Below are 18208 nucleotides of genomic sequence, written 5' to 3' on the forward strand. Positions count from 1 at the left end.
CAGGAGATAAATTACTGATAGGGACAAAGGGATTTCAGAGGAAGGAGAGAGAATTCTCCAGGTCCTTACACGTATGCTCAAGATGTTTGTCACCACGGTTGAGACCTAGAAGGAATGTTTTGCACCTTAGATGATGAAGACCATTTAAAACCTTTTTGCTTTTCTTTGCAGCATGGCATACAGCATGGGAAGAGGCTCTGTCCTTCCCAGGAAGGAGCAGGGGCTGTGACTGTAACTGAGCAGTATTAGAGTGTGTTTTATGGCATTGCAGGGTGATCCTCTCCTCCCAGGGAACGGCTCTGCAGAGGCTGCGCGAGTTATTCCTGCTCCCGGTATCCCAACACCTGCCTGCACTGCCAGGGCCCCTTCATCCTGCAGCCTGCATGGGCTGAAAACATGCAGCTCTGCATCAAGGACTTTGTCCTTTGGTGTTGACTTGCCTCTTTGCAGAGGTGTGGCTCCCACAGGTCTGGGAGAGCAGGTTCATGTGCATGTCTGTGTCAAGTGTTGCGAATGTTGGGATTCAGTAGGAGAGGGAGCAATTAAAAATGTCTTACATCACCTATCATTAATGTATCCTGAGGATCAAATTCTCCTCCTGTCTGTCAGGGATGCTTAGAGCATTCTCCTCTCGTGTCAGGATCTCAACATGTGTTCACTTTTGGAGGCAAAAATCAGGCTTACATTTCATTTTCTATTTACTGAAAATCTCCATGTCTGTAACTTCGCCTTGTTAATGTACACAGTTACCTGTTCTAGGGCTACAACATATTTCTTTTACTAGAAACAGTGCTTGCCAAGCAACAGTGAGCTTTCATAAGTCAAGCAATAAGCTGATTATATCATTTGAGTCTGAAATGACTTGAAGCTGTAGTTCAGTTCCTTGCTAAGATAAGTTTGACATTAACCATCGATCATGGGCTTATCTACATGACAGCAATCCCTCCTAAATACGATAGGAGGAACATGTTAAGAACTGGAACTGGAGGCAGTGCCTTTTTCTGGGGTTGCTTATGGGATTTCTTCTTCCTATAGTAATGAGACTGGAACTATTGGGCAGCATCTCTATGGTACAGGTTTGATTTTGCAAGTGATGCTATGGAAAAGCACCATTATTTTTGTCCACAGATTTTGAGAAAGGTGAGTTGTTAAATTTACCATGGACAGGAGGTGTGGATTTCTCACGGTGTCTTTGCCCCCAGAGACAAATTAACCAAGGCATTAGTAAGAATGATGCTTGGCAATGGGGAAAATTGCTGAGTTGTAAGGCACTTAGAGATCTGACAAACTGTGACCTACCTGTGCTACTTAATACATCTGGAAAGTACATTGCTTCAAAATATTTAATATATTTGTAACTCGTTTTATACCTGTTGGCCTAATTTTATTCAACAGTAGAAAGAAAGCAGTTGAAACTTACTTCTTTTGAAACATATTTCTTTTGGAATATACATTCCTTAAAAATCATGCAAATTTCTAAGAATACTTTTTCCAAAGCTCTTTCAAAGCCCTTTGTATCTGAGTACCAGATACAGGGGTAATTCTGCGCTGGCATCTGAACAGAGTCACTCACACCTATGACCTTTACAACTGTTCTTTGGCACCCACACTACCCCTGAAAGTACATCATTAACATTGTTTGTGTGCTCAAAGATTTTTTAAGTTCTTGCTGCTTCTAATTAAATTATCATTATTTTTCTTTTGGCCTTCTTTTTTTCTTCCTTCACATGTACTTGACCCTCACACAGCTTTCACAAAGGAGGAGGACATGGAGAGGTTGAGTTCCACCCACCACTCCTCCTCTTCCATTGCTTCTTCATCTCTCTGGTCACCACCTTTGCCGTGCCCCAGAGGCCGCTCCTGCTGCCAGTGCCTGCTGAGGAGTCTGATCACACTCTACCTCTTCATCTTTGTTTGTTCATATGTTGTGTTTCTTTCCATCAATTCAGCGGGCAAGTCTATGAGAAATGCAAACTCAGAGAGTCAATCGCTTGAGTCTGAGCTCTCCCACTCCACTCCTTCCTCTGTACTATGTAAGTTGAGAGACTCATCTGTCAGATGATGTCCTTTGTCTCTCCTCTTCCCTCCCCACCATCTGACAGAAGCTCAGAAAAGGTCAATGCTGTGATCTGCGTGATCTAGGAATGACCTGTGCTTAGCCTTTACAAAAGTAAAATTTTTTAGGTATCTTTTTCATGTTATTAATTGTGAAAATATTTCCACCAGCTGTAACAGCTGGATAAATACATCTGTATTTCAAAAAGCTGTATCTTACAGGAGTAACCTTTGCAGTAGTTTTCAGCTTAGGGAGAGAGATTTGCCTCGCTCCTTGCTTGGATCCTGCATAGGGCCTCAGCATTAATGACCTGTTACGTTTATTATATCAAGTTCATTTCTTGAGCATCCCCATTGATTAACCAGCCTTGAAGCTGCTGTGGCAGGTGTGAATTTGCAGCATTGATCCCCATCAGTGGGGAATGGGGAATGTCCTCCTCTGCTCAGGAGGAGATCTGTGATGATCAGTGAACAACTGTGACCGTAAAGGAAACCTCCAGTATTAAAATACGAGAGGATAAAGTCACTGTGTTGGTAGAATGCCAAGGACATTGATAGAGCAATTCCTGATTGTAAATGTAGTCAAAAATTCTTCAAAAAATCCTTAGAGGGGGCAGGACCATGTGAGTTGAAACGGGGAAATTACTTCCTGGGAATGAGGGCTCTGCTTGCCAGATTCTGGTCCCGCAGCCAGTGTGTGTCAGGGCACTTGCACTCGTGGTAAGAACAGGCATTTGCACAGGTAAAAGTGAGATCCAGGCAGGCCCTTGGGAACATGGGCTGTGTGTTACAGGCCTGAAGGTTATTTTAAACAGGAGTGGAATTTTTGGTGGGGTCAGCTAATGCAGGTGAGAGGAGCCGGTCCCAGAGAGGACGGGCTGTCTCCGGTCACACATGTTGCTGGGTAATGCCAAAATTCTTCATTCAAAATATTCTTATTAAAATATATATTCTTATTCAAAATAGCTTCATTCTGAGAAAGGAGCAGGATAGTGTGAAAAACGCGGTTCATATGGTTTTTTTTTTATAGAATTTAAAAGTTTAATGAAAAGGCAGTCAGGAGATAAAAATAAAATAAAGTATACAGATATGGCCTGGTGTCTCTGCATTCAGCCAAGAGAGGACACCTACTAACAAAGGATTGTCCCTTAAAAACAGAACCCTACTACATATCCATAAATTCTCATACATATTCAGACATTCTTCTTAGGATTTTTGGTTTTCCTCTGTTTAGTTTTTCCTTGCCCCCCCTTCCCAATAGATCAACCTTCTAGGCACCACTAGGTTTTATGTCCTTCAATAATGGGTGCCATAAATTTTTCTTCTGGAGGGCTTGGAGGACTGCTTGTCTTCATCTGGACAAGATAGTTTTAGGAATGCAGGGGGGTCTCTGACTTCTTTTTTAGTCTCTGGGTTATATAAACAAAAAAGTAGTTTGTGCTTTAATATCATGTTATAGCCTAACATCTATGTATTATACCACTATTTCTAAGTTCCATTAATAACAGAAATAAAGGAAACTATATTAATACAACAAAATTTTCTAATCTTAGACCTATAACATTCATTATAATATTTGCGGAAAGCCAATAATACGATATGCATTTATAACAATAGGCTTTATCAATATATGGGTGAGTGTGTATCAAAGTAGAAGTATAAGTCACATAATATCCTTTACATGCCCAGCATTTTCAGATCTGAAACAGGACCACACGTGTCCTGTTCCTCTGAACTAGTCAAGTGATTAGGCAGGAGCACAGTTTAAATAAAATATACACAGAAGGAAAGCTTGTTAATGTCTCCCTCATCGAGACTTCAGATACCATTTCTGGAAAGAGCAGCCAGATTCCACAATTAAGGGAAACCGTAGTGCAGTGTAAGTGCAGCGACCGTGATGCAGCTTTGATCTGAGACTATAGGTGATTTGTCATTAAAAAATAAACATTTGCCAACATTTGCTCTGCTGTATAAATATTAGTGTAATTTCTTACTACAATCACATAAAGAGAGAGCATCTTTAGATGTCATTGATCCCATATAAATAAAAATACACTATATATGGCACGTGACAAGTTGCCTAACATTAATTGAAATAGACGCATTAATTTGGGTGGATCTGTTCTGCCAGTACCGGGTGGAAAAGCTCTGGGATAATTTTTCAGGTATTTGCTTCCATAGATAAAGAATTCTAATTTTTTGGGGAGCAGTAGCAGGCTTACCAGTTTTCAGGTAGGTGAAAGATAGCAAATAACCCTAGTAAAATTCTGCAGATCATCCATCCGTTTCATAATTCGATGAATCAGAGCGAGTCTTTGGAATCACAGGCTCTAGGAAAAAGATGTACATGTGGGATGACAACTCAGATGTTTTGATCCCTATCAGAGTTTAAGTGTGGGCTAAGAGATAAGCGCTGGTGTTCTGTACACTGAATCTTGATAAACTTCTTAAATGAGAAGTCCCCTGGAGCATGCCTTGGCTTCTGAAGGTGTAGGTGGGTTTTATGTAGATCTGAGACCCAGTCAGTTGTTTATTCATGCAGCCCATTCTTTTAGTTTCTTTTCAGAAATTATTTAATTGGAATATTTGTGGTAGAAATTGTAAGAAAAAATATTAGCAGAGAAATTTCTAGTGTTGGTGTCATGAGAATCATTTGGAAGAACGCTGTGTGATGTTTAACAGTCCATGCTGTAAAGCTGAATGAAATCAGGTACATCCACAGAGCCAGAACTTGTTACACAATACAGGATAAAATTTCTAGTGTCTTCCTCTTTCTTCTCAGACGTCGCTTATTTCCAGAGCATAGAAATAGCTTGACTGGCTGTGTGCTTTCCATCTCATTGGTGTTTGTTGGGATGATGTTCAGATAGGAAGTGCAGCCTGGTTCCCCAGTGGGGATATGCTGTGCCATTCCATTTTAGCAGACCACTGTCACCTCCATACCAGCTGTCCTGTTTTAAAACAACAGCACAATAGGGAAGATTTGTCCCCCTGGATTTAATCCACCTCCACAGTGTAGATATTTGTATTTGAGCTGTTTGTCTAGACTCCCTTTAGCCAATGCAAATAGGTCAGATGAGTCACACTTGTCTTAAAAATCTATTTTAGAATATGATGAATTGTGCCCTGCAAGTGCTGATTTCTCTCCCTTGGCTGTAAGGGAGGGGAGCTGAGAGAACAAACTCACTTGTCTGTACTTATACGTGTCCAAAATGTTGTGAGATTAATCCAGTCTGAGGTGTACCGAGACACACAGTTAAGAGTACCCAGCTGAAAAGTTTTAAGGGTTTTTGCCCTGAGAAACAACATGTGAGTGAGTCAGAAGCAAAATCATTTTAATCATCTCCAAGTGCATGTGGAAATCTGGAACAAGGTTACCTTGTTCTTCTGGAAAGGTGCTTCTCTGCTTAGCCATTGCAGTAGTGATGACACAGGCACCTGAAGGGCTGATGGCAGGGGAAGGATGTTCCAATATCTGCGTGAAGCATCAAGTGGTTTAAATCATTGTTTTCCCTGGTGTCAGTTTTGAATAAAATCATGGCTAATATGGTGGTCAGTGAGTCGCGAGGACTCTTTTTTTTTGTGTGTCAAAAAATGTGAAGTTTCGGGTACAGATATTACTGAAGGCTTCACTTTCACATATCTACAGCTCACTTTTAATGCTGCACATTCTGTCTGCAATCATAATACCAAAATATCTGTCTTTTCTGTGTGATTCTTGTAGATAGAGTTTATAAATATGTCTTGGGGCTACAGGAAGGGAAGAAAAGCCACTGAGTTCCCTCCTGGAAAAAAGTTTCTTCTGCTATTCTGTGCTTTTGTTTTCCTGCAATATTTGATTTCACTACCTGGGCAACTTCTCCTTGTAGGCTGAAAATATTCACAGTGTTAGATGCTTAAATGGTGCTTCTCCTCATTTTATGTTGCTTAGATCTTAGTGTTAATGGTGGTCTTTAATTTTGAAAGATCATCCCTCAGCCTGTAGCTGAGTAAGGAAAAAAGGTAGTGAAATATAGCTAGAGATTAATGACTCATTTAAAGTTAACATATGTGCTACAGCAGTGCTGAAGAAAACATTTTAGCCACTGACTGGAAATGTTCTTGTTTGTTCTTTTTCTTATTATTTGGTCTTTTTATAGCTCTTCTTTATAATATTTTTGTTCAAACTGCCTTTGTGTACAGAGTATATAATTTTATGCTGTGGAAAGCCATTGTCATATTCTAAAAAACTATAGATGGGTCAGGCTTTACTTTATGAACTGTCTTTGACCACACTCTGTGGAAAAAGTAGCTGAACCAGTTTTACCAGAATCTCATTGCAGTTGTCAGTTTTGTTTAGGAGGTTCAGTTTCTGTAGTTTTATTTAGGGAGTCCTGACTGCACATCAAATGAAAAATATAATAGCATGAAATTGCCACTGTACATCAAACAGCATAATTGTCCTAGAATTCAATACAAGCCAAGTTTACTATTGGATAAAAAAATAAATAATGAAAAAGTCAAATGCAAATGGTGATTGTAAGTGACAGTTATCTGGCAGATGGGAACTGGCCAGATGCCTCTTCCCTAATGCCTTGTGTTGTCCTTGTATAGTATGGAGTGTGTAATTTAGATGGGAAAAAAAATTGGAGTTATTGAAGAGCACATGTTATGTGGAGTCCATCAAACTCAGAGTGAAAATTCGGTAATTTTCTGACCACTCTAAGAACTGCCAGTTATTTCTGTCAGAGGCTGTCTGCAGTAGCAGGACACTGTTCCTACCAAAACCATTTCACCTGAATTTATCTCCAGTGCCCTCCCTGTTTTGTCCTTTGCACTAAGGGTAAGTGCAAGGATTTGATGGGATGCACATGGCCACCAAGTCACAGCTGTATTTTCCTTCTGCTGCTTTCCAGTCTCTTTCCAATTTTCTACGTGTTGTATTGCGGTTTTCCCATCTCCTTTCTCCTCCTTACTTCCTTGCAGGTTAAACCTCTGCTTCGACAACAACGAAGCAGAAACACTTCTGGTCTCTGTTTGTAGTCTGGCTCCCTGCATCCCCGCAAATACCCACATGAGAAGGCGTAAAAGCTAAAAACAATGAGGAGGAGGAGGTTTGTGTAAAATCACAGTGGCTCCTGAGTACTTGAATTAGTCTTTGATGTCTGCTGTTTTTTCACACTGCCTTGTTCTTGTACTGAGTAAGGGCTAGGAACGAGGCAAAGAGTTTTACACAATAGGATAAATCAATTCTGGAGTTCCACTCTCTGAATTGTTCCCCGCCTCTCCCTTTTACTCACTGCCAGTGAAACTGTATATCGGATCACTAAACAGGAAGAAATGTAATTTTCTAATATGTGTGTAATTGTGTGTCGCCAAAAGGTGAAAGTAGCATAGTGGCTTTCATAGTTTCATGTAGTGCTTGTAATTTTGTAGAAAAATTGAGGACTGAGTTGAAAGGCAGATGATTTGGAAACATGTTCTTGTTCCTGACAGTCTGCACTGGGAACTGTGAAGTCTTTCCACAAGTGCTGACACCAGTGCTGGAGTTGGATGGTGATTGATCAGAGGCAGTGATAAATGCTGTAATCTCCTTTGCTGGCCTCCAGAGCTTCCTGATGGATGTGTTTCACATCCCATGGATACGCCTGCAGACACAGCCCTCCTGGATGTTAGTATAGCCCAGAGAAACTTTGCTGGAACCACATCGTGTAATGTAAGGTGGCTGCTGTCAGAAAGCTTCATGAAAACATATGTTCCACATATGCAATGCAATTGCATTTTGGAGCTAAAACCAGAAAAAGCAGCAGTTTGGCAACGTGGTTCCATTTCTCCCTTCTGGGGTTGATGTAGAATTATATCTTTTGTATCTCAATGTCAAAGGTATGGTGGTAAAACTCAGCAAAGGCACAACTGCTGTTAGTGAAAAAGGGAATATTGCCAGTTGTCTTGAGCCAAGTGACAATAAATTGTGTCCATGTAGTTTTGTGCCTCTCGTGTCTGGAAACTACAGTACCATTGTAGCCATATTAATAGCTTTTTTCGTTATCCACTAACATGAGCTTGTGATTATGTAGCAACTGATCAGAGATTTTTACCTCATTTCCCACTGTCTGATTTAATGGTCTGTAATTTCCTCATCTCTGATTGAGATGTGTTACTGGCTTATTAAATCAAATCCTTTAGCTCAGCTATATGTATGTGAGATGTTGCATGCAGAACTGGTAATTTCCTCACTGCACGAGGTCTGCTTGTTCTGGATTTCTTTTTGCCAGCCTTCTGTAAGACTGCACTGTTATTTCTGACTCAGCCATCCCACCACTTAGCTGGTGCTGGCAATGCCGTGCAGTGTCCACACAGTCCATGTTATTTAAACCAATAATAATGGAGGCATTGCTGCTCTCTTTGTTAAAAGTCTTCATTTTTTCCACGGTCCTTGTGAAAAATAAGACAATTCATACTTGAAATGCTTTTAGCCATAGTGCCAACAGTCAAGAGCTGCTCACAAAAAGCCTTGCTAGACCTTTATATCCATTTTTTTCACCATCACCTTTTTCCTTGCTGGTTTTTTTTTTTGGTCCTTTTCACCTGAATGCTTTAGGCATGCACTTAGGAGAAGGTGAACACCACAGTGCCAGTTTTGAGCACAGCATTGGAAAGTAAATTTCTCTGTGTGCTCCCCAGGACTTTATTTTAAAGAAGAATGTGATCTCTCTCAATACTTTCAGTTTTAACATTCCAGGCATGTTTGTGGTACTGGTCAAATCCATGTGTGGGAGTGTGCTGGGGAATTGTAACTGTTGCTTGCACAGGAGAGCAACTACAGCCAGACTGGCTGTAAAACAGTAATCAGCTTCCTTGAGTTGGAAGTCTAGAGTTGGGGCTTGGTTTGTTCTTTTTAAACAGCACATCTTCCAGTGAAGGAAAGATAATTAAAAGTGTGCTGGGGAAGTGGATTGATCTTGACATGTGTTTAATTTCCTTGTGGATATAGGAGTGCACTGAAGGCAAGTAAGTGTAAAGCAACGATGTAACATCATGTCCTTCGTAGAAAGGAGGAGAGATGGCTGTTGAGCCAGCTGGGGAGTGACAGAATACCTGTCAGCTGTCACCTTCCACTCTGCCTTCCTCTGTAAGATTGGGTTTGTATCTCTCCCCAGCTCGTAAGCAGGAGATTATCAAGGTGACCGAGCAGTTGATCGAAGCCATCAACAACGGGGACTTCGAAGCTTACACGTAAGTTCCTCATTTTGGAGGGAGTGAGGAGAGCTGGGGTATTGGACACTGCCTGTGTAAATATGCGTGTTTATATGGGACTGCCTGTGCTTGGAGCTGTGGACTGTTGAAATGCCTTCCCAGATGCCCCCACAAAAAGCAAGGTATTTGCATGGCTGCTTTGCCCTGGCTTCTCACATGACCAGTTTCAGAAGAGCTGCTGTTATATCTCCAGTGTAGTTAGAAGGAAATACTTAAATCTTGCTTACATAATGATGTGAGGCATAAAAAATATCCCTGGCATTGCACAGCCACAGTTTGCATCGCCACAAGTGAAAATTCCTACTTGTAATAACACTGACATGTGGGTCTTTGTTTTGGTCAGAACATGATTTATATGAAATGCAGTCCACTTAAGTCCACTTAAAGTAAGCTGCCAAATTTACTGAGAGAGCTGAAACCAGACCTCCATGCCTTCTCCTTACTTTAAATTCTGTTCTTTTCCAGTGTGATGGCATGAGTAGGTGAAATGCTTGATAGGGATAAAAGAAACAATGAAAAATGATCTCTCCAAAGTCATGATCCCTAACCACATGAAGTTCTCACTGGACAATTTCCTCTTTTCCATAGAAAAATCTGTGATCCAGGCCTTACGTCTTTTGAACCTGAAGCTTTGGGTAATCTGGTAGAAGGGATGGACTTCCACCGGTTTTACTTTGAAAATGGTAAATATTCCCTTTTCATCTCCAAGCCTTCACCTGTTCCTTGTGACTGTGTAATGTGTGTCTCTCATCTAATGAGCTTTTTGGTTTGGGAGTTAATTGACTTGGGCAGGGGAAGGGAGTATTATTTTTTTAATAAATTAATAAATTTCTGCTATAGCTGTTTTTCAGTCTGCTTCTGCTCTGCTCATTCACACATCACAGGGCACCTCAGAGGGCAGAAGGGAGTTTCAGGTATTTGGAACTAAAAAGTCAAAAAAAAGAATGAGTTAAGAGCTGATTTCAACTGAAAATACTAGGTACAAGTGTTATTAGACATAACAGTGAAACTGAAATGTTGGGAAACTCCAGATGGTGCCCTCCACTTTACTTAATCCATATATGTCCATGGATTAAATGTATTTTCTTATTAAATAGTGTATAATAAGTGATTGTGCTCATTCTAAAAAAAAAAAACAGATTTAATTATCATTAAACCTTTATTATGACTTTGTATCTGCTAAGCATGAGATTTTTGTGTATAAAATGGGTTGGCACGAGTTCTTTTGGCTTACCCAGAGCAAATGTGATACCTCCTGCGTGCCCCCCCAGTGTGTGTCCTGTAGTGACTCAGGCCAGAGTTTTCTGGCTAGCTCAAATATAGGTTTTCTTCTCTCTCCAGCCTGGGGCCAGGAGGGATCTTGACCAGAGCTGCTGTCTGGGTTTAGATCAGGATTTGAGCAGGCCAATTCCCCCTGAGCACAAGTCTGTCGACCAAGTAAAGAAGCCAAAAGGGGGACTCTTCTGGGTTATATTTGACAGTTTATTCTTGCAAAGGGAACGCCAGGAAGAGACAAAGGATTTGGGGGTCTGGGCTGCTTCTTTTAACAGGACTTCTTCAGAGGGTGAGAGTTTCACAAAGAACCAATTATTCTTCACAGCTAGCAAACTTAGAAACTTTCTACAGATCAGGGTTAAACAAAATAAGGTAAGAAATAACAGATGTAGACTCCTACGAATGCTGGACAGTCGGGAGTAAACCTACAAAGGTATAGGAGGGAACTCACAGGGGGGACTTGGGAATGCGGGGGGAGAGGGTGGGGCGAGGGTGGGCATCCCAAGCCGATAGCTACAAAAATAAACCAAAGTCCCTAACAACCCTTATCACGACACTGTAGCTCTGTCCAAAAGCAACAAGCCGATCCACACCATCATCCTGAACCCTCACGTGCACCTGGTGGGCGAGGACGCAGCGTGCATCGCCTACATCCGCCTGACGCAGTACATGGACGGCAGCGGCATGCCAAAGACTATGCAGTCCGAGGAGACGCGCGTGTGGCACCGGCGCGACGGCAAGTGGCAGAACGTGCACTTCCACCGCTCGGGCTCGCCCACTGTACCCATCAAGTAAGGAACAGCCCCACCACCAGCTCACACCTCCTAGGCACACCGCGTAGTCCGATAGCTGCTTTGGGCCTTAAAAACTGCGAGCCGTCCTCTGGTAGTGTCATTTCTTGTGGTTGTTTATTATGTATTATACCCGCTGGTGTGCGTAGTATTGGTGCGGAGGTTTTTTAAATAATGCGCTTTTTTGGTTGTGTTTTTTTCTACTGTGATGCCCACCGATTCAATTCGGTCCCTGAACTGACAGCTTGAAGAGCAGGAAAGTGTTTTAATGTAGAGAAAGCTGGATGGAAGTCACACAAAACAGGATTGGAAAACCTGGAATAGAATTGCTGGAAAACCTGGAAAAATAAAAAGCAGTAGGATATATGGAGCTGTGAGAGCTGACCAGAAAGTTTCATGTAAAGAAGTGTCACTACTGGGAAAAACTGAAGTTTGACTAATATTTAGTGTGATTTCCAGCCACCTCTACTTCCTCAGGCCTAGATATGTTCCCTGCAACTTGGGTTTGAGCCAGTTGGCACGTTTCCCTTGTAAATTGAGCCATCCCAGTACCATCTTTCCCCACGCTCTCCACGCGTAACTGCCGAGTATTCCCATCAGACAGTTCCGAAATCCACGTGGGAAAGCCTCGCGTCTCTCCCGTCAGCTTTTCTCTCTGCTCTTCATCCAGGCCCTGCCATGCCCTCGGAGTCAGGCAGTGCCCAGGCTCCTTGAGCCACATGACGCTCAGGCCGTTGGCTCCTCTTCTTCAATAGCCTCTGCTAATGAGCTCAAATCTCACTGACTTGAGGTTTCCCAGATAGGCAGCACTGGTGCAGGCCTGGCTTTGCACAGTTGTGAGCCCTCTGTATAGGATACAATTCCGTTTGTGTCAGGTGTCTTAATGTGGAGAGTGGCTGAATTACCTGGCATGGATGGTAAGGGCTCAGATTTCATCCTTTGATCTTCATCATGTCTTGTATTTTACTTCTTGCAACACTCTTCTCCTATATTAAATAATACTTGATGAAGTAAGAAATAAGGTAGAATGAAGTGTTAAACTTCCATGGTGATGATTTTGTATTCTTTTCTTTATTTAGGAAAAAAGAAATTTTATTACTTAGAGATAACTGTTCTATTTCAAAATGTGAAACCGATGGGAACAGGAGCCACGTTGTCCTTTGTTTCTCACATTCCAGCTGCACTGCCAGTGTTTCAACAGATCATACTCAAAGAGCAGTTACACTTCCTTGAAATGCAGTGTTAGGTAAATCTTGGAGGTGTTCATAAAGGGATCTGAGCTGGGTGCATGTGTGTAGAGCCAGAAAGCCCAAGTGAAGCAGGTGCACCTGGCCCACTGTACCCTGAGCAGTCAGTGTTTACAGCACAGTGACATGAACTGGACTAGGGGATCATTTAATCTTTTATTATTTTTTGTCACATCTGTGGTTTTGGGACAGAGGTGCTGCAGGAGGATCTTTGCAGTTATTTGTGCTCTCTAGTAAAGATGAGAATTTCTGGAACTGCCATGGGTGGAAGGAGAAGCAAAATCACCATGGAGTAACTTTTTGGAGGTTGCAGGGCAATTTCTGTATTGGTGAATGTTTTGAGCCTATGGGATCAGACCGGGGAGATTCCAGGACTGTGAGGGGTATCCAAGCTTAAGGGGTCACAGAACCAGACTGAGGCTTAAGGATAGATTCCCTGAGTTAGCAACATAGCCCTACGTGTGTAGCACTGGCAGCAATAAATCCCATAACCAGCTCTCAACTTGAATTCAGAGGAGGTTTTTGGACTTGCTCCTAGCACTGTTCCAAAATATCATTAGTCTGTTGGTTAGGAGCCTTACTTTTAGTGTAAAATTTAGTCATTTTCAGTGTATCCTTGCTTGTTCTATGTCATCGTGTTCTCCTGCACTGGTTAGGTGTGCAGACATCAGCTGGTTTGTAGGAAGGCTGATCAGATCGTTCCCACCTTCTACTTCTGTAGGGTAAACAGCCAGCGCTACCCCAGATGGCATTGTCTGATAGGATCTCTATTTTCCAACTACCTTATCTCCTTACTGTCTTCCTTTGTTTGAGGTTTGCCTTTCCATTAGCTTGGCTTCTTCTGAAGTGCTCTGTCCAATTGTGGGACTTTATTGAATTCCCCAATGTCTTTCTTTTCCCTGCTCTGTTCTGGCATGATATTTGCACTTTTGTGATCTGCAGCACATCTGAGACAGCCACCTATTTATCATCAACTCTCATGTCCAACCAGTGAGTACGTAGAAACTTCTACAGAGGTTTGGACTTCCTATTATTCCATGTAATATTTTTGGATTAGCCAGCCCTCAAGGTTATTTGGTTCTCCTTGTACAATGCTCCTGTTTTCTTTTCTTTTTATAGTGCCTTCCACCTAAGTGTCAGTATGCTACGTGAGATCAGTCCTACTGCTTGTGCTCAGGACTAGGGAGTCTCCTCTAGGCTGATAGCTCCCATTTCAGCACAAACATTCTTTCTTTATTCCCCTTCTTAAGTCTGACTGGGAGATTCCCACGTGGCACCAAGTTAGAATCACCTCCTATGACCTGTCTTGACCATTTTTACACGGTCTCAAATTTCATCTTTGCTTTTCCCAGTCCGAGCAGCAATAACTCCGTTTTGGAAAACTAGAGAAGAAACTTGATTAACATGTTGTTCTGGTTTATCTTCCCTTTATTTGAAAGTATGCAGTCTGCAGCTACTTATTTAATTATTACCAACGCACAGTAGTTAATAATGGCATTTCCATAATACAAAAGTATTTTATATATCATGTCTGAAGATGAATTTCAAATCTAATAAAGTTGCAGAAACGATTAGAGCTGTGATCTGCTTCTGCAGGCACAGTATCCTATGATGATGTTACATCAGTTTCTGCAAGCATGGAAGCTTCCTTGTTTTCAGGACTATGAGAAGGAGTGTGCATAAATCTAAGGATAGAACTGAGGTCTTTGGTAGCTGTAGGTATAGGGAAATGTTTCCTTGTTGGCAGAGAACATAATTGAAAAAGGATACAAGCACAAACGTGTATTTGTTTATAAATACGTGTGATTATAAATAAATTTTATTCGTAGTTTTGCTGCGCATGAGATGAGGCAGACTTGGGTTTCTGTCTCACCCATTGTTTCTGTCTGGGTGATGGGATATGGTGATAGGTGATGGTAGGAAATTGTTCTCTGTATCCTTGTTCTTAGGGACTTGTGCAGATGTGTTTCTGCTTGTTCTCGCCTAGTGCACCTGCCCAATAGGAGCAGTCAAAGGGCTGCTGGGCCTGAAAGTGACTCCCTAACCTACCTTCAGCCTCAGTGAGGCTTATGTTCTCTCCCTGACCACAGCTCACACCTTCTTATACTTTGATAAGCTCAGTGCCAGAGAGCAGGAATGCTGAGTAAAGAGTTTGTTCTGTGTTTGTGCAGTGCCTAGCGCAGAGGGATCCCACCACGGCTCCAGCCCCTAGATGCTACGGTAATACAAATGATGCTCCAACCTCAGTTAGCTCCATACTTGCTGCCAGCTCCTTTCCCTTCCTTCTCTCTCTGCATTCGGCTCTGGCATGTCTTGCATGTGAATGACACCCGATTCTTCCTTGTCACTTGGTCCAGTCTTTGTACAAGAGCCTCAGTCCATGGCAGTGCCTGCGATGTCCATGCTGAGGAAGCTGAGTTACACCCAGAGACTTTCGAATTCCGCCCTCCCTCCCTTAAGGAATCCCTTAAGGCACTTTGGCTTCCTGCCTCAGTTTCCTTTTTTATTTTAACAGCCTGTCTGGCATCTTGTAAAGATGGAAAATGTCTGTAAAGTGGTTTGAAAAATAAAAGAATGCCTTGCCTGAGTGGAGGTTTTTTCCCTTGCTTTTTCCCGGTTAAGTGTTAAGTGATCTCGACAAGATGGTTTTTTTTCAATGGCATTGGCTAACACTTGAGCATGTGTTGTTATCTGGTGGCGATGTTACCTCAGTAATGGAAATCTGTTTGTTTTTTTCTCCTTCCTCCTAGCTAAAAATATCAGCGGTGCCGCTCTTGCATTTTCTGTACCCAACGCACCTGGTTGATTACCATCTTGGCCATCCCGTTCTCTTCATGCATGTTTCTGAGTGCATGAAGTTGTGAAGGTTCTTCATGTAACACATTTGTGATGCACCACGTTGCTGTATATTCCATCTGTACACTGTTAACATTTCAATGAAGGTGATGTTCCATGCAAATAGAGAATAACAAGGCGTAAAAGACAAAAAGAGATATTGGATGGACAGCAGTAGACACACTATAATACATTTGTCACTTGCTCCATTTATGCCAAGTTTTGACAGACAACTTTAAAATATATCATGTTTATTAAAAAAAAAAAGAAAAAAAAAAGAAAAAGTATGTTTTACCTTCTTTTTTTAAGAACTGTTTTTTGACTTCTCCCTTTTCTCCTGAGTCCCAGGATTTTGCTTCGGTTCTGGTAGGAATGGTTAGGATTTCTGCTGGCAGCTCCTTCACTGTAAAACAGATTTTTATCACAGATGGACAAAATCACTGATAAATGTGGAAGTGTTAATATCTTGGCTTTGGACCAGCTGCAGCCTTCTTAGTTTATTAGTCTGTGTAAACTGGAAAAATCTCCTCATTTGCTGGCTTGGCCACTCCAGAATTAACTGTCAGTGTTCTGGTGAGTCAGCAGCTTCCGTTTTCCTTTGGAGTCCTTTTCGCTTTCTTATTTTGCTTAACTGAAAGGTTCTGTCAGATGATTAAGCAAAATTAAAAACGGTAAGGAACTAAGTGATAATTGAGAGGCAGTTTTTGAGGATTAAAATGGAAGGAAAGAGAAAGATTTTTATCGCTTTTAGGATGTACTGTAAATTTTTTAAAGAGGCTTTAAAAAATATAATATGTGGGTTAATGTATAGAACAGTTGTGTGGGTAATATACTCGAGAAATATTAGGCCTTAAAGCTAAGTATGAAGAGTTTACTTACATTACGCTGCTGCTGTTGCTTCTCTGGAAACGAATTACGGAGACACCGGTTTTCCATGGGACCCTAACACTTCACCACAGGTTTGTGTCTCCCCCTCTTCCCCTCAATCCTCTCTTGGTTTCCCAAGCTCCCCTGGCAGCGTTCGGTGTCGAGGCCGGCAATCCCAACGGGTTTGTCCCGGCTCCGGGCCGAGGGAGGAACGCCGCGCCGGCAGCACGGAACGCAGACTTTCCAGCAGGGACTAGTTCTCCTTCCCTCACGTTGCTGTAAAAATGAATCCTCACAAGAATTTCAGTTTGTTCCCTTCCACTTCCTTCAGGAAAGGCCAGGCTGGGCTGCTCCTGATCTCCCCGCGATTCCGTTAGCAGCAGGCTCCTGCTCCCCGCAGCGCTGTACAGTGCACGGTATCTCAGTCAGTGTCCTTTTTAGCCATCCAAAATTTACAACTCGGCAGCCAGGACTTTTTAAAATGGGAAAGCTTCCTAATTTGTATCATTTCACCTTTCTGTGTTGATTACTAATCAGAAGCAGTTCTTAAACATGTTGATGTTGTTACTAGTGGATGTATGGTAGATGGACTTAAGCTTCTCTGATAATTACTACATGACTTTAAACAATATATATTTAAAATAAGCATCTACAATAAATGTGTTGAGCCATATTAACCTGCCAATGGGATCTGTGAAAAAAGTAATGGCCTCATTTTTTTCTCATTGATTTTTTTCTTTTTTTTTTTTTCTTTTTTTCTTTTTTTTTTTTTTTTCTTTTTGTGAAGCGGCTATAAGTGGCATAACTGTATTTAAAATTAACGAATTAGGTGTAGGGTGTTTTTTTTATACTTCTAACATAGCATGTGATGTTGACGTATTACTGTAGACCAAGTTTGTCTTCCACACCAAGACGTGAGGAAATTGTGCTTTGTTCTCTCCACCACAACTGAATTCTACACTTCTGTCATTTTGGAACACTGCAGTTTACCATGGGACACAGTGTACATATTTCTTGCCATAATGGTAAATGATTGATATATTTAAGGATTAATAAATTTGTGATTTCTGCTGACACTGTGCTTGCGTTTTACTTTCCCAATTAATCGTGATCTTTGCAGTGGAAAATGTGTAGTGTCTTGTTTGAATTAAGACACCAGAGGCACCAATGCACTTTGTTAGGAGCTGAATTTTGGTTTTGAAATCACAAGTGTTTGCTGTTGTGGTTTATCCTTGGGCTGGTTGCCAAGTGCCTTTCCTGGGGCTGATTGCACACTGCTCATGCCCTGCTTTGTTGGGGGACTGTGCACATACTCTTAGAGCCATATATAGAAATGTTTTAGGTAGTTCCAACATCTCTGTTGCTGCCCCACTGTGTTTCATATCTATGTTCAGCCTGTAACACAAGACTCTGTAAGAGCAGTTACTATTATTGTTATTATTATTAATACTACTATTATTATTATGCTATGTAATACCGTATAATACCATAAAATATATGCAGTGATATAAAAACATACATATAGAAATACAAAATGCGTTTATGTCTATAAATAATTAGGATTTTAAGCAATGTACCAGTTTAAAAGCTTACATATATGTCTGTAGTGATCTTGGGCTGCCTTAAACCATGCTGAGCCACAACTGATGACAGTTTTTTATACGAGCAGAAAAGGAGCACGATGGACAGGAAACAACTTGCAGCTTTCCTGGGTCAGGGAATGCAGAGCTGGACGGGGGCCAGGGCAGCGTAGCTGGAGCAGCGGTGTTGGTGTGGCAGGGAGCCAGAGCCTGTCCTGGGTTGGTCACAATTCCAGTGCTTCTTCTTGGGTGGCATTCTGTAAACAAAAGAAGGTAGTCAGGAGAGAGCTCAGGGGGCTGGAATTTTTCAGCAAACCCCAGA

At 41.7% G+C, this 18208-nt stretch overlaps 1 protein-coding gene across 30 annotated transcripts in view; it reads left to right on the forward strand.

The window, feature by feature from the left end:
* CAMK2D (calcium/calmodulin dependent protein kinase II delta) overlaps window positions 1-17380 on the forward strand; it is a 122094-nt gene extending 104714 nt beyond the window's left edge. For 11 of the 30 annotated variants that reach the window (XM_014260710.2, XM_088055955.1, XM_088055954.1 and 8 more), the window contains 6 exons: window positions 1950-2033; window positions 9195-9270; window positions 9880-9974; window positions 11129-11357; window positions 14776-14824; window positions 15355-17380. In XM_014260710.2, the coding sequence (XP_014116185.2) occupies window positions 1950-2033; window positions 9195-9270; window positions 9880-9974; window positions 11129-11357; window positions 14776-14782 (491 nt within the window). In that variant the 3' untranslated portion in view covers window positions 14783-14824; window positions 15355-17380. Of the gene's footprint in view, window positions 1-1949; window positions 2034-9194; window positions 9271-9879; window positions 9975-11128 lie in introns of all 30 variants that reach the window. The other 19 variants (XM_088055971.1, XM_014260714.2, XM_088055961.1 and 16 more) reach the window with 5 other exon arrangements.
* The last annotated feature ends 828 nt before the right edge of the window (window positions 17381-18208 follow it).

Source organism: Pseudopodoces humilis, chromosome 6 (genome assembly GCF_049639895.1).
Source record: "Pseudopodoces humilis isolate 2021_Gansu_Grassland_sample_001 chromosome 6, ASM4963989v1, whole genome shotgun sequence".
Lineage (NCBI taxonomy): Eukaryota > Metazoa > Chordata > Aves > Passeriformes > Paridae > Pseudopodoces > Pseudopodoces humilis.